General features: G+C 49.1%; 1 protein-coding gene across 4 annotated transcripts in view; it reads right to left on the bottom strand.

The window, feature by feature from the left end:
- The window catches only part of ADAMTS13 (ADAM metallopeptidase with thrombospondin type 1 motif 13), a 177071-nt gene that overhangs the window by 158914 nt on the left and 1728 nt on the right, over positions 1–16429 (bottom strand). The window contains exon 1 of one of the 4 annotated variants that reach the window (XM_069241793.1): positions 3424–3450. The exons of the other annotated variants lie outside the window; for them this stretch is intronic. Coding sequence (XP_069097894.1) covers positions 3424–3435 — 12 coding nt within the window. The 5' untranslated portion in view covers positions 3436–3450. Of the gene's footprint in view, positions 1–3423; positions 3451–16429 lie in introns of those variants that run through there. 4 annotated transcript variants of the gene reach the window in all.

Genomic DNA, 16429 nt, shown 5'->3' on the forward strand with positions numbered 1-16429 from the left:
ACAGGCCTCGCAGTTTTCCTCCTGGTGGTCTGGAGAAAGGCAGAGGTTGCAAACCAGATGCTGGTCTGTGTATGGGTACTTCGCGTGGCACCGAGGGCAGAATCGGAATGGAGTCCGATCCATGCGGCTCTCCACGCAGTCAGCCCGAATAGGCCCGAGTTGGGCGCACGTGCCGCGATAGGCGAACAAAGTTGTTTCCCGACGGTACTGCTGTGTTGATGGAAGAGTATTAATGCGATCAATACAATACTGATGAAAATAAAGTTTTGCAAAGTTTTCTGAATCAAAATCTCGGAGCGAGAGGAAACACGTCCGAACCCGACGGCGGAAAGAACACAATCTAACAGTGGAGTCGATGCCCATGCGCAATGGAACTGAAGAAGAGGAGTCACTCGATCCTGTGACTCTAAAAGACTTCTTCGAAGAAAAACAACTTGTAACACTCCGAGCCCAATACTAGATGTCGGAATCCATATGCACAGCATGTGTATCTGCAGCTACACATGCCATCGAACATATATATATATATACTCAGTGTTTCCAGAGGAAATGCTTTTTTTGTGTTGCTAATAACTTTGGCCCTGTTAGACATGACAGCCTTAGGGTGGTCATCCTCCAACTTTTTGCTCGCCTCCCTCCATTTTTCTGACCCTATATTTGCTGGTTTTAGGACTCTGCACACTTTACAACTGCTGCCCAGTGCTAAAGTGCATATGCTCTCTCCCCTAAACATGGTAACATTGGTTCCTACCAAATTGGCATATTTAATTTACCTGTAAGTCCCTAGCACTGATTGTGCCACCCACATTGCAAGTCCTGTGTGTACAGTTTCGCTGCCACTTCGACTTGGCATTTAAAACTACTTGCCAAGCCTTAAACTCCCCTTTTACTACATATAAGTCACCCCTAAGGAAGGCCCTAGGTAACCCATAGGACAGGGTGATATATAGGTAAAAGGCAGGACATGTACTTATGTGTTTTACATGTCCTTGTAGTGAAAAACTCATAAATTCCTTTTCCACTACTGTGAGGCCTGCTACTCTCATAGTCTAGCTTTAGACCTACCCTCATACACTTTTGAGCGGTAGGTTCTGATGTGGAAGGAGTGGCCCTGTCATAATTGGTATTGCCAGAATGGTAATAGAAAATCCTGCTTACTGGTGAAGTTGGATTTAATATTACTATTTTAGAAATGCCACTTTTAGAAAGTGGGCATTTCTCTGCACTTAAATCCATCTGTGCCTTACAGCCTGTCTCCAATCCACGTCTGGTCTGTGCTGGTTGACAGCTCCCCTTGTGCATTCCACCCAGACAACCATAAACACAGGACACTTAGGCCCTCATTACGACCTTGGTCGTCTTTTGGAAAGACCGCCGAAGTCGCGGGTGCCCAAAGACCGCCAGTTTTGGCGGTCCGAAGACCGCAGTATTTGGAGTCACCAAAAGATTTCCACCCATTTAAGGGTGGAAATCTGACCCATTTAAGGGCGGACGTCTGACACCGTTGGCCTGACCGACGGTGGGTGAGAGGCGGTTCCACCACCAGCACCGCTATGCCAAAAGGACTCCGCCTGCCGTATTACAAGACCTAATACGGCACGGCCGTTCATGCATGACGGTGCGGCACTGGCGGCGGAAATGCCGACACCCATCCCCTCCCGGATGACCTCCTCGCCCAGACAGGTAGGTGGACTATCCGAAAGGGGACTGGGGGGTGTTGTATGCACCTGTGTGGTGTGTGCATGTATGTGTATGTATAGCGGAATGGGTGTGTGTATGCATGCGTGCGTGGAAGGTGTGTGTGTCTGAATAGAAGCGAGGGGGATAGGGGTGTCGGGATGCGAGTGAGCAGGTGTGTGTATTGGGATGCATGTGAGTAGGGGTGTTTGTACGGGTGCGTGCGAGCAAGTGGGGGTGTATGTCAGGGAGTGTGCTGATGAGTGGGGGTGCATGTATATCAGTGTGAGAGCGAGTGGGGGTGCAAATATGTCAGTCTGAGAACGAGTGTGTTGATGAGTGGGGGTGCATGTATGTCAGTGTGAGATCGAGTATGTGTTGATGAGTGGGGGTGCGTGTATGAAGGTGTGCGGATGAGTGGGGTGTGTGTATGAAGGTGTGCGGATGAGTGGAGGTGCATGTATGATGGTGTGCGGATGAGTGGGAGTGCGTGTATGAAGGTGTGCGGATGAGTGGGGGTGTTTGTCAGTGTGTGAGCGAGTGGGAGTGTTTGTATTTATGAGTGCGGGCAGTTGGGGGTGTGTTTGCAAGTCTACGGTCGGGTGGGGGGTGTTTGCAAGTGTGCGGTCAGGTGGGGGAGTGTGTTTGCAAGTGTGTGTGCGAATTGGGGGTGTTTGCAAGTGTTCGGACATGTGGGGGTGCATGAGCCTGCGACAGGAATGGGGATTCCCTTTGCCAGGTGTGTTTCCGCCAGGGTTTTTGTGGTGGTGCGACTGCCACGAAAATCCTGGTGGTGTGCCAACTCATAATAACGGCGGTCATACAGCTGCTGCCGTGCTGGAGGTGCTCACCTCCGGCCCGGTGGTCTGACCGCCCTGGCGGTATCGGCGGCATTGTGGCGGTTTGGCTTCGGCCAAACCACCGCAGTCATAATACGGTGGTCTTCACCACTGGCACGGTGGTGGAAAGACCGCCGCCACGAGTGTGGTGGTCTTCAGACCACCACACTCTTAATGAGGGCCTCAGTCAAATCTGCATTCATCCGCATACTGAATGGGTCTTCCTGGGCAGGAAGGGTGGAGGGGCTCACACTTACATTTCAAAGATCAGTGGCCTGCCCTCACACAAAGGACTGATAACCCCCCCATACAGGAATCCTGGCACACAGGACTGGGCTGAAAGGGGAACTTGAAGTTTACCCCACTTAAAGGCATTTTTGGGTATATAAACTAGGTATCTGACCCCCACCAATTCAGACAATTCTGGACCTACACCTGTACTCTGTCAGAGGAACTGCCTGGCTGCCCTGCTGGCTTCTGACTCTGCTGGCCAGACTCTGCCTTCCTCCTGAAGTGCTCTACTGAATTCTCAGGGCCAACAAAGGCTTCACCTCTTCAAGAAATTCCTTGTGAGCTGAAAATCTACGCAACGCCTGCAGTGATCAGCAGCTGAGAAATTGCCACACAGCCGACCGGAACAATGCAGCACCAACTTCCCGACTGGAAATTGGACGCAGCATCTGCATTGTACGGAAAATTAGACGCATCGCCTACCGGATCTACGCTGGGTCTGCTCCTTCTTCTAGCGCGTCCAGGATTTTCAAGGCATCATCCCTGGGCGTTAAAATATCCCCTCATTGCAGTGAGGAGCCAAGACTGGGGGCCAAAAATGATGCAAACCCTTGCAGTGTGGAAAGAAACAACGCATTGTCTGTTCCGCGCCGAAAAATCCAACGCAACACCTTACTTTTCCATGCATCTCCTCCTCTGCGGTTTCTATGCGTCATTATTTTTGACGCATCCCAGGTACTGTGTGGAACAAAGAAACAACTGTTAATTTCTAAGGATTGAGACTCTTTTAAACCTTTTAAAAGTGATATTTCAACGTGTGCTTGTTGGATTTTTTTTGTTTTTACCTTATTTTATTCAGATAAATATTATCTATTATTCTAAACATGTGTGATGTATTTCTGTGGTGTTTTCACTGTGTTACTGTATGATTTATTGCACAAATACTTTACACATTGCCTTCTACGTTAAGCCTGACTGCTCAGTGCCAAGCTACCAGAGGGTGGGCACAGAATAATTTGGATTGTGTTGTGATTTACCCTGACTAGAATTGTTGTCCCTACGTGGACAAGGGTGTATACCTCTGCCAACTAGAGACCCCACTTCCAACAGGCCCCATTTGGTGAATCTCCAGAAAACCTTCCAAAAAAGTGCTACTTTTGGACTAGTTTGTGCACAGAAAGGTTTGGGATGATCTGTTGAGAAGGCAGAGAAAAAAGGAGGGTCTCAAAATTAAAAATACCCATGCATTTTCCATAGACTTCTTTAAGAAGCGATACTGTAAAAACAGCTGAACGGAATTCCACCAAATTTGGCAGGAAGCTATAACTTGGTCCACAAATTGTGCTTTTGTGATTTCATTTAAATCTGTTTGCAAGTTTTTCAGAAATTAAGGCTTAAAAATATTTGTACATCTGGATGGTTGGGTCCAAGGGCCAGATGTATCAAAGCTTTTTGCATTCACAAACAGTGCAAATCGCAAAATTCCACAGTTTGCCTTTTAGAATGTATGAAAGGCATTTGCAGTGCAATTTCAAGGAATCGCTAAAATAGCGATTCACTGAAATTGCGACTCCATTAAGGGAATCGCAAATTGCAATTGCCTAAATAAGTAATCGCAAATAGGGAGCACTTATTTGCAATTACCAGTGCACATGTATCATGCATTTCCTAAATGTGAATTTGGCATTTAGGAAATGCAATTACCACGAATTAAAGTTTGGTGGTAAGCATGTTTATTTATTTTCTTAATGCATTAAAAATGCATTTTTAAAAATGACATGTAGCACACACATGCCCCTAAGGAATGTGTGCGCTTTACATGTCCACAAATATTTTTTGGGGTGCATCAAAGGGGGCCTCAGGACCCCAGCACCCTCGGATTTGCATTACCTAATTTGCAAATTCTTAACAGGCCCATAGGGATGTATGGAGTCCCATTCACTAATTACGATTCGCTAATAGCAATTACGATTTTTAAGAAATCGCTATCACCGAATCGCAATGTTCATACATCCCATTTTGCGTGTCTCAAATAGAGATTTCTTAAAATTCGCTATTTAAGAAATGCAAACCAGGAGCTTGATATATCTGGCCCCAAGAGAGGATCGAGAGAGCCTCATGAACGAGGCAATTTAAAATTAGAGCACTTTGTTTGGCCCAAGAAGCTTTTTTTCCCTTGGGCCATCTCACTCCTGTGGGAATCAGACTCCTGTGGGAGCGAGCACTCTGACTGGCTGCCAGCAACATCCGAAAAATGTTGCTGACAGCCATTACAGGAGTCAGGGACTTAGTCCCCTGTCCCAAAGTGAAAAAACAAGCATTTGCAATGCAACGGGTCTCGCATTTGCTCGTGTTATAGCTGATAGCATTGTAAATTCCTAGCCCGACTTTTCACTGGTAATGAAACCTATCGGCAAAAGTGCATTTATCTACGTAACCCGAAAAAGTGCAATTAACTGTGTAACAGGGCCGATATTATGTAAAGCGCTTGACTTCTGCCAAGCGAAATCGTGCTGGGAAAACCGAGAAAAAGTAGTCCACGAGCCAGACAGAAAACAGCGAGCCTCGCATGTTTTCTGTACTTGGTCGATGCGCTCGAGGAGGGCAATCCACCGGAAAAGGAATGACATGTGCATGCCTTCTACTAATGAAACCAACCATATTCTAACAGGCAAGCCCACAAGCCAATGACAGACACTGACGTGGACAGGGCTCCAAGCCCTTTTTAATTACTAAAGCGTCTTGCTTAGCGAAACACATGCAGGGTGGGGATACCTTCCTCCCCTGGGCCTCTCTGGGGGACCAAGAGGGACCTCTCTCTGGGCCAAAATAGAAAATAAATCCTCAATTTAAGCTGCACAGCCCCCCTCCATGAGCCATTAAAGGATCTAGGGAGTGTACAGGGAGTGCAGAATTATTAGGCAAATGAGTATTTTGACCACATCATCCTCTTTATGCATGTTGTCTTACTCCAAGCTGTATAGGCTCGAAAGCCTACTACCAATTAAGCATATTAGGTGATGTGCATCTCTGTAATGAGAAGGGGTGTGGTCTAATGACATCAACACCCTATATCAGGTGTGCATAATTATTAGGCAACTTCCTTTCCTTTGGCAAAATGGGTCAAAAGAAGGACTTGACAGGCTCAGAAAAGTCAAAAATAGTGAGATATCTTGCAGAGGGATGCAGCACTCTTAAAATTGCAAAGCTTCTGAAGCGTGATCATCGAACAATCAAGCGTTTCATTCAAAATAGTCAACAGGGTCGCAAGAAGCGTGTGGAAAAACCAAGGCGCAAAATAACTGCCCATGAACTGAGAAAAGTCAAGCGTGCAGCTGCCACGATGCCACTTGCCACCAGTTTGGCCATATTTCAGAGCTGCAACATCACTGGAGTGCCCAAAAGCACAAGGTGTGCAATACTCAGAGACATGGCCAAGGTAAGAAAGGCTGAAAGACGACCACCACTGAACAAGACACACAAGCTGAAACGTCAAGACTGGGCCAAGAAATATCTCAAGACTGATTTTTCTAAGGTTTTATGGACTGATGAAATGAGAGTGAGTCTTGATGGGCCAGATGGAAGGGCCCGTGGCTGGATTGGTAAAGGGCAGAGAGCTCCAGTCCGACTCAGACGCCAGCAAGGTGGAGGTGGAGTACTGGTTTGGGCTGGTATCATCAAAGATGAGCTTGTGGGGCCTTTTCGGGTTGAGGATGGAGTCAAGGTCAACTCCCAGTCCTACTGCCAGTTCCTGGAAGACACCTTCTTCAAGCAGTGGTACAGGAAGAAGTCTGCATCCTTCAAGAAAAACATGATTTTCATGCAGGACAATGCTCCATCACACGCGTCCAAGTACTCCACAGCGTGGCTGGCAAGAAAGGGTATAAAAGAAGGAAATCTAATGACATGGCCTCCTTGTTCACCTGATCTGAACCCCATTGAGAACCTGTGGTCCATCATCAAATGTGAGATTTACAAGGAGGGAAAACAGTACACCTCTCTGAACAGTGTCTGGGAGGCTGTGGTTGCTGCTGCACGCAATGTTGATGGTGAACAGATCAAAACACTGACAGAATCCATGGATGGCAGGCTTTTGAGTGTCCTTGCAAAGATAGGTGGCTATATTGGTCACTGATTTGTTTTTGTTTTGTTTTTGAATGTCAGAAATGTATATTTGTGAATGTTGAGATGCTATATTGGTTTCACTGGTAATGATAAATAATTGAAATGGGTACATATTTTTTTTTGTTAAGTTGCCTAATAATTATGCACAGTGATAGTCACCTGCACACACAGATATCCCCCTAACATAGCTAAAACTAAAAACAAACTAAAAACTACTTCCAAAAATATTCAGTTTTGATATTAATGAGTTTTTTGGGTTCATTGAGAACATGGTTGTTGTTCAATAATAAAATTAATCCTCAAAAATACAACTTGCCTAATAATTCTGCACTCCCTGTATACCTGGGACTGAAATGTCCCAAAAAGGGTATGGGGCAGTGGGTCTCCTCCCCAAGCCTTCAAAGGCGTTGGGGACACCATCTTCTGAGGCCGGCTCACTTGCAGTGTCTTGAGGAGCCTACCCCCAGGACACATTTGTTTTCCTGCCCGACCTTGTGTTTACTCCTGCCTGGTGGGAGCACTTTTGAATCTCGTGCCAATCTCATACAAACTGAAGCAAACATAAAGCATGGTCCCAGCGGGTGGGAGCTTGAAAAATGCTCCTGCTAAGTGGAAGCAGACATGAGATCTATTTCCCTGCAATAATGCGGGCAGGGAAACAGATCAACTGACTGCTCCCAGCTGGAGAGATCAGTGGGTGGGAGTAATGCTGGATCCTACAGCATGATGGAAGTGGGCTGTGGCCGCGAGGGCCCTAGGACTACCCTGCAGCCCCCACCGTGTGTAGGGTGAATCGCCTGGGTGGGCACTAGGGCACACACCTACTTAAGATAGAGGCTCCCCGGGGCAAAACAGGCTCAGGGAGGGGGGCCATGCAGCCCTCCTCCTCTTTAAATTACACATGGCCCTGGGTAATGGAGACCTAGGATCTGAAGAGGCTCGGGGAGGGGGAGCCACACAGCCCATCTCCCCTTTAAAATAAATACAGCACTGGGGTATGGGGTCTGCAGGGCCTGACCAGAACCGGGGAGGAGGACCATGCAGCCCCTCTCCCCTTTAAAACAAAAATTAGATACGCCCTGGTGGATGGGATTTTCAAGGCCTGAAAAGTCTCTGGGAGGGGAAATGGGGTCCCTGGGGCTCGCATGCCTCCCCCTCTGCTTTTCTATATCTGGCCCGAGGGATAGGGGCCCCGGGGTCTGAGAAGTCTCTGGGAGGGGGTCCACGTGGTCCCCTTCCCTTCTTTATTAGGATTGGCCCCAGGGGATGTGGTCCCTTGGCCTGACAAAGCTTGAGGAAGGGAGCCATGCTGCCCCCTTCTCTTTTTTAGTGGGTTTGACCCCAGGGGATGGGGTCCCAGGGGCATCCAAAACCACAAGGGGGAGGCCACAATGCCCCATCCCCTTTTTAAGTACGTTGGGTCTCAGATGATAGAGCCTATGAAGACTTGGGGGCCATGCAGCCCCCTCCCCTTTTTTACTATATTTGGTCCCAGGTGATGGGCTTATCTGGGCCTATTAAGTCTTGCGGTGGAGGGTGCTCCCCCCCTCCCCTTAGAATTTGGCCAGAGAGGTTCCTCTGTGCTTTAAAGTCTTGGGGAGGAGAGGTTCCTCTGTGCTTTAAAGTCTTGGGGAGGAGGCCTATTATTGGATCTAGCTCTGGAGGATGGTGACACTGGAGTTAATTTTTGGGTAGATGGCTGCATACCCCCCTCCCCTCAAAATATATGCTTTGGGCCCAGGGGATAGGTTCATTGGTGCCTGAAGGTCAACCCTATGATGTGCACACCAGAGGCTGTGCGCAGTGAGGGACTGGCAGCAGTCTTGTGGCTTGGTCACAGGACTTGGCGGCATGCCATGCCCTGTGGCTAACCCCCCCCCCCCCCACCGCTGCACATGTTCATAGGCCATGTACAGTGTGGGGGTTTGCTGTCACTAGGTGGCTGCTTGGAGGAGATAGACGCTTGCCCTGGGTGTAAGCCAGGGTCTGTGACCAACCCCATACTGCATGCAATGAAAGACTGTGTGTAGCATGGGGTTAGCAGTTCCAAGGGGGGTGGCTACCTCAGAGTGGGTTGGCCGCAGGGCCTGGCCTCAAGCCAGGCCCTTGTTGCTAACTCCTTGCTGTACATTGGTCGAAGGCCATGCGCAGCATGGAGGTGGCTGCCTGTGGGGGATTTGCAGCAGGCCCGGCCCTGCGGCCAACTCCCCGCCTTGCACAGACATGTATGGTTATTGGCCATGGTGGTGGCGCAATTTATAGTTATCTTAGGGCATGTGTTATAGTTACTTGAAATGCTATGGTTTTGTACATTTAAAATTTTAGCTTAACTATAACATCCCTGTAATCTTTGTTTTTTTAAGTCAATTTCTATGTTTTTTATGAATTCTATATCTTAACTATAACGTCCCTGTAACCTTTGTTTTTTTCAGTGAATGTAATTACTTTACGCCAATCCAACCACCGACGCGCATGTCCTTTGACCAGGCGTGGAAGAGGATAGCTGCAGGCCCTTCGGTCAACCCCGTATAATAACCCAACCTAGTGCCAGGCATGGCCAGAGGCCGTGCACAGTGGGGATTAGCCATAGGGCCTGGCCTGGGGCCAGGTCCCGAGCAAACCCCCCTATAAGCACCCAAATCCATGCCATGCACCACCTCCCCAGGGCTGCCTAAGAAAACATAATGGGGGCCACACGGACCCCACTGAGCCCCAGGCACCACCACCTCCTGGCGGCTACCTAATAAAAAGATTTGGGGGGCCACACAGACCCCCTGGGCCCTCGGGACCACCACCTCCCTGGGGCTACATTTAATAAATATATGGGGGGTTGCGCTGACCCCCTCAGGCTCCAGGGACCACTACTTTCCTGGGGCTACCTACAAAAACATTTGGAGGGGCAGCACAGATCCCCCTGGGTCCTGAGACTACCACCTCCCTGGGGCTACATTTAATAAATATGTGGGGGACCCACGCAGACCACCATCTCCCAGAGGCAACTTTAAATAAATTGATGGGGAGGGGCAACACGGACCCCTCACTCCCGGGGGCTATAAATTAAAAATATGAAGGGAGGGCTGCACAACCCCGCCAGGCCCTGGAGATGACCACCTTCCTGGAGGAATAAATAAAAAATACTTAGGGGGGGGGCTGCACAGCCCACGCCCAGGGTCCAGGGACCACAACCTCCACAGGGCCAGTTTTTCTTTTAAAAAAGGGCATGGGGCCACGCGGCCCCTCTCGCAGCCCCCTCTCTAAGCCGATTTTGGACCCGGGGATCCCATCCCCTAGGGGAGGCCACGTCGTCCTGTGTGCCCTGGCCCAACCCAGGGCACCCAGTAGTGTTTGATGGGGACTACAGGAGCCTCAAGGCCCCGGCAGTCTCAGCCGGCTCCACTCCTCCTGTGCGAGCAGGCACTGCCATGCCATTGCCACGGTGCTTCTCAAAATGCAGCTCCCTGCGTGCAGGAGCAATCTTTTCATCTCTGAAAACTCTGCACCTAGCAAGTGGGAGCAGTTTTAACACGTCTGCTTGCTGCAAGAGGAGTTATATTTGCTTTTTCTTGGCGGGAGCTGTCAGCTCCAGCAAAGAAACAGCTGCCTCCCAAGGTTGGGCACCTCAGGAGGTAGCAGGAGCTGGCCTTGAGGGGTGGCAGTCTCCAGGGCCATGTATGGCTCCAGAGGGGGCTGCGCATCCCTCCTCCTTTGAAGTGCACAGGTTGGCCCCAGGGAGGTGGTGGTTCCTGGGAACGTATATGACCCTTGAGGGGGGGCATGCGGTCCCCTTCATCATTTTTTAAATGGTTATGGCCCTTGGGAGGTGGTGGTCCCTCTCTTTTAAGTTTATTGTGGGCCTGGGGAGGCGGTGGTCCTCGGGGCTTGGGGGGGTCCACGCGGCCCCATGTTTTTTTTTTTTTTAATGTAGCACTGGGGAGGTGGTGGTCCCTGGAGCCCAGGGCGTCCACTCAGCATCCCCGAATCATTATATTAACAAAGCCCCGGGCAGGTGGTGGTCCAGGGGCCCGGTGCAGTGCACTCACCCCCCCCCCCCCACATCATACATTAGCAAGGCCCTGGGGAGGTAGTGGTCCCCAGGGTCTGGTTGGGTCTGCGCAGCCCCCACATTGTTTCTATTATTAAAGTCTGTGGGATGTGGTGGTGCCCGGGGATTTAATAAGCCCTCGAAGGGGGGCCTGGTGCAACCCCCTCCTTTATATTTTGGGAAAGCCCCCGGGACCTGGCCCAAAATGTGGGAGACAGCGTTTTTTTTTTTTTTTTAATCTTGGCGAAATCCACGGATCCAGCCACGGATTTCTCCAAAAAAAATTAAAAATACTTTTTAGTTCTGGTAGAGGTTCAAGGGGACACCTGGACCAAGGCTATAGGATTAGGGTAAACATATCCTTCACCCTTTTGTTTTTTCTTAAGTTTTATTTGGGACTTGGCTGAAGCGTTGGCAGCCAATCAGATCTCAACAGATCTCCCTAGCTCTGCGGCCCTAGATATACAAATGTATTTTCTCTTTAATAGCTCAAAAAACTACTGCATAGATTTACACCAAATTTTAAAAAGCATGATCTGTGGACCAAAAACTACCTTTTTGACAAATTTGGTGTACTTCTGTCCAGCGGTTCCGGATGCAGGCATGACCCTGGGGATCGCCACACCCAAGGGCTTGCTCCTGCTATGTCCCGAGGTGCCCACCCCCATGACATAGCTGTTTGTTGTGACTTGGTGGCACCTTTTACAGCCGCTGGCAAGTCACAGCAAACACTCCCCTCACAGCAAGACAGAGCTGGGAAACTGCTCTCACATGCTGCAAGTGGAGGTTTCCTCTGGTTGCCTCCCCACGGGGAGGCAGGCAGGGAAACAGAGGAAACGCTGCTGTCACAGAGAGGGAGCTTCTTTCGCAGCTCCCTCTCTGTGACAGTAATGCCGGCTCCCGCAAGAGGTGACCTTCAGGCTCCCCCTCGGTCACATGGCCAGGCCCCAGGGGATGGGGTCCCCAGGGCCAAAATCGGCCTGGGGAGGCGGTCCGTGCGGCCCCCTTTCCCCCCCAAAAATTAAATCATTGGGCTGGGCCCCGTGTAGGGGTCCCCGGGGCAGAGATCTGCTGGGGGAGTGTGGCTGCGCGGCCTCCCTGTCCCAAAAATATATATATATTTAGGCCGGGCCCCAGGGGATGGGATCCTCAGGGATGAGGTCCGGCCTGAGGAGGGGCGCCATGCAGCCTCCATCTCCAAAAAATAAATAAATATTTAGGCTGGGCACCGAGGGATGGGGTCCCCGGGCCCAGGATGGGCCAGGAAGGGAGGCCATGCGGCCCCCTCCCCAAATAAAATATATTTACGCTGCGCCCCAGGGGATGGGGTCCCCGGGCCGAGATTGGCCATACGAGGGGGCATGTGGACCTGCTGCCAACTATCATTGTGCACAGCAGGGGATTGCGTGGTTAGGGGGTGTTGGCCGCAGGGCCTGGCTGCAGGGTCTGGTTGTGGCCAAGTCTGCTGTGCACGGCCAAAGGCTGTGCGCTGCTCAGGGTTGGGTGGTTATAAGGGTTGGGGCAAGGACTGGCTGCAGGCCAGGGCCTGTGGCCAACCCCACCTTGCACTGCTTTTGGCCATGCGCGGCACAAGGTTGGGTGGTTATAGGGGGTTGGCGGCAGGGCCCAAAACCATGCGCGGTGGTAGTTGGATTAACATATAGTAATGAAAATTATGTTTAAAAAATTACAGAATTTCCCTGAAAAAACAAAGGTTACAGGGATGTTGTAGTTAGGAAATAGAATTTAAAAATATAGAAATTCACTTAAAAAACTAAAGGTTACAGTGACGTTATAGCTAGGGTCACATTTTAAACATACAAAACCATAGAAATTCACCTGTTATAGTGAGAGTTATCTCAAGTAACTATAACTGGTGCCCTAAGGTAACTATATCTTGTACGCATGATCTAGTGTGTTTGCAATGGATATTCCAGAATTTGGCATGTTCAAAGGTATTCCTCTACTAGGAATACTACAGTCAACATTTAGAAGTGTTATCTTCCGGGTAACAAAAATGGTGTTGATGATCCCTGAGGAAACCCTGCACTAGGATAAAATCCCATCTGACTTGTTGATGGGTATGTGTTTGTGATACGTGTAGTATTTGTGTGTCTCGGGACTGAAGGAAATCTCCTTATTGTCATATTCCCTGAACTATCATTCCCTGGGACACTCCTTTCTAAAGGAACAGCCAATATATGTGTATTGTTCCCTTGTCGCTACTGGTCCATATAACGGAACAACAAGACCAATTGTAACAGGAAGTCAGTGCATCTGGAGTGGTTAAAGCATTCGGGCTCCGAAGGACTGTCGTTCCTAAATTCCCTTCTATCTGATTTAAATTTAGTTCTACCGGTGCAGCACTGATGTCGAAGTTTCTATTTCCTATTGTCTCAGTTACCCCTCCTGTTTGAAAAATGTTATAAGGTGAGGAACATGAATAGGGATGTTATTCGCCCCATAACAAAATGATTTTGTGCTTTCTGTTTCAGAGACCATTAAATTGAAAAGGTGCTATATGGTCTGTATGATTGCTTGCTTCTTGTTTAGCACACTGTGCAAACCAGCATTAGGAGTTGGTATTCGCTACAATATGTAGACTGTCTATGGATTTAGTTGGTCCTGCAGAAAGCTTGCTGACCCTGAGTGGTGCTTGTAACAGGCTGAAACATGTCGATTGAACTATAGATGTTAGGGGTCATTGTACCCATTGAACATCACACTTTTAATCCCAGCTAAAGGACTTTATTAGTAAACAAGAATTAGGATCCTGAAGGCTTTTTTAACTTGCACCTAGGTTTTAGTAACAGCTCCTCTTACAAACCGCGTTCAGCCCACTCACTCACACTAGGTGCAGTGGATGGGGATCCAATGATGAACCATGCGACTGGTGGTACCAGTGGGTGAGGATCCTACTAAAATATCCACGTGATACAGGGGGCGCACCAGTTCACCTGGGTGCAGATTCCTTTCCACTTCGGTATCTAATGAGGCCAGTAAATTTGACCTCTTAAAACGTTAAGCGTTCACCAGCTGTGAGGCTTTCCCTCTCCTATGTACTGGTTATAGTCTAGATCCTCAATCATGTCTGTTCTCCAAGCTTTTTGTTGATTATCCCATCTAGCATCTGCACAAGTGTGCTGCAATTAGTCAAATGTCAAAACACACAATATTCACATTTATGAAATCATATACGATTGTGACGTCAGGGGTTACAGCAAAATCAATGCTGCTCCACTAGCAATCACCGATGATTAGACTTCGTGAATACTGCTATTTTGCAGATGGAAGGAGAGTGGGGTGGTGCTGCACAGAGGTGAGTAAATCTTTAGGTCAGGCCCACCCTTCTATCTATCCCTGAAAGCTCCTTCAGTTGGCTGGTAACAGTCAGATGCAGAAACCTCTCATCTTTTTTGTGCCTCTGTTGTGGGTGCTCCATGTTGGAGATTACCCAGCTGTGAGAAGCATTGCTCTATAGAAAGATTGTGCACCCAGGAAAGGACACTTGAAAATAGAATTAACCTAAACCGGTTCTACGGTTTCAGATAGTGGAAATGTATCTCCTCTCTGATTTTGGTGAACAATGTGGGATCTTACCACCCCACTTGTTGTTCTAATTTCAAGTCCTTCATTGGCCAAGGTGCGCAGTGCACCTCAGAGTACCCCGAGGACTACCTCAGCTTGTTTCTGCCTGACAGTCAGCTTCTCAGGGGACATCAACTGAGTGTGGATCTCTTGCTGTCTTAATGTATATAGAAGCCTACATGCCTGCTGAGAGAGGGAAAGGGCCCACCAACCCTGCAGGAGGAGTTTTTGTCCAGGATAATCAAGGTGCAGCTTGCCCCAGGAGTCTGTGGTGCAACCAGAAGAGGGAGACTAAGGAAAATGATCCAAGGACCCCTGTGACTCTGACCCCCTGGTCTCTCCTCACGAATTCCTGGAAGGAAACATGAACACGGTGTCATGATTGGTGAGGCTCATTTTGGCTGTAATTGCATGTCAAAGTGATGTGTGTTTCTGCAGCAGCCCAGAGTGACCGGCCTGTACAGTGGCCACAGCTGCCCTTAGCGATCGGCCTGTGCTCAGCAGAAAATCCCCAGAAAAATCAGCCTATGTGTGGCCACAACTCCCCAGAGTAAATGGCCAGTGTGTGGCTGCAACTGGTGACTCATGCAGGGCTATATGTGCCAACATAGTGAATAGCCAGAAGAGGCTGCACTCGAGGCCATCCCCGAAGACCCCAATTGCTGTGACACTCTCTGATGGTCTGATTGGGACAATGAAGGCCCAGGATTGCCACCTCGGCCACAGCTAGGTGCACTTCACAAAGGCTGGTAAAGCAGATATAGTGAGACTTGTGGAAGATGTGGCTGGCTGGTGTGCAATCTCCCAGAAGAAAGTTAAAGTCCACTTCAGAAGCACCGAGCCTGAAGGGCTGATACACTACTCGTGGTAAGAACTAAAAACTAAACACACTAACTTCAGGAGTGATATAACTGCACCTGAGCCATAATCATACTACATCCTCAAAACCCATAGAAGGGAGGCCACCTAGATCTGGGGGGCACAGAGCCTGGATCCAGGAGAAGAGTTTGGGGAATAGCAGATAGAGGTGCAGCATGGACACTAATTTGCATCTTGTGTGTGGTATTTCGTTCCAGGATGCATTAAAGTTCTTCTCTTTCGTGAAAAGATAAGCACTAGGTTGAACATTCATTGTGTTGTTGTCTGATTGATGAGCTCATAGCATCATCGCCCCCACATTACCTCCCTGAGAAGCCTGTGACTGCTCGCCATCACCACCACTGAGTCATGTGTTGAAAGGGTTGTACTTTGCCCAGTTTGCAGATCCATATTAGGACGGACCCAGGGACATTAGAGGCAAAGGACGTCAACCCCATGGCTGAGGCCCAGTAGCCCCTGCTTGACGGGTGACCTTCCTGAACGGGGTCTCAGACGCACTCTCATGCGTTAATATCTCTCCTCCCACTCCACATCAGGCGGAATAAACTACTCCCTCTCTGATGCCAGTACAGCATTCAAATGTCATACACCTACTCTTGGTAGTAAATCAATAGGTGGTGAAGCGATGATTACTCTTCTGACTAGGGATAGGAATGTCTGCCCACAAGACCTTCTGTTGTGTACCTTGGAATTGGGCTGTGCCTCAGCTTCCAGGAAATAAGTGTCTGGCAGTGGCTGAGTGCCACGATCCGTGGGTAGGACCCACCCTAGGAATCTAAATCCTCTGTACCCAGTAACTCACCCGGACCAATCCAGAAGTTCACTAGATCCTGCGTGAGTTGAGGGCAGTTAGGAGGTCCTTGCAACAGGCATTGCCGCTGCCCCCGAAAGCACAGGAATCAGTTACTACTGCAAGCCACTGAACTCCCAAGTACCTCCCTCCAAGGCTTGGTCTTTCAGGAAGTGAGGACACAGTCAAAGCTCACTCTTCGAGGGTGATGTGGGAAAGAACGTATACACATATCCTCCTAAAGAATATAGCTCCCAA

Source organism: Pleurodeles waltl, chromosome 6, assembly GCF_031143425.1.
Source record: "Pleurodeles waltl isolate 20211129_DDA chromosome 6, aPleWal1.hap1.20221129, whole genome shotgun sequence".
Lineage (NCBI taxonomy): Eukaryota > Metazoa > Chordata > Amphibia > Caudata > Salamandridae > Pleurodeles > Pleurodeles waltl.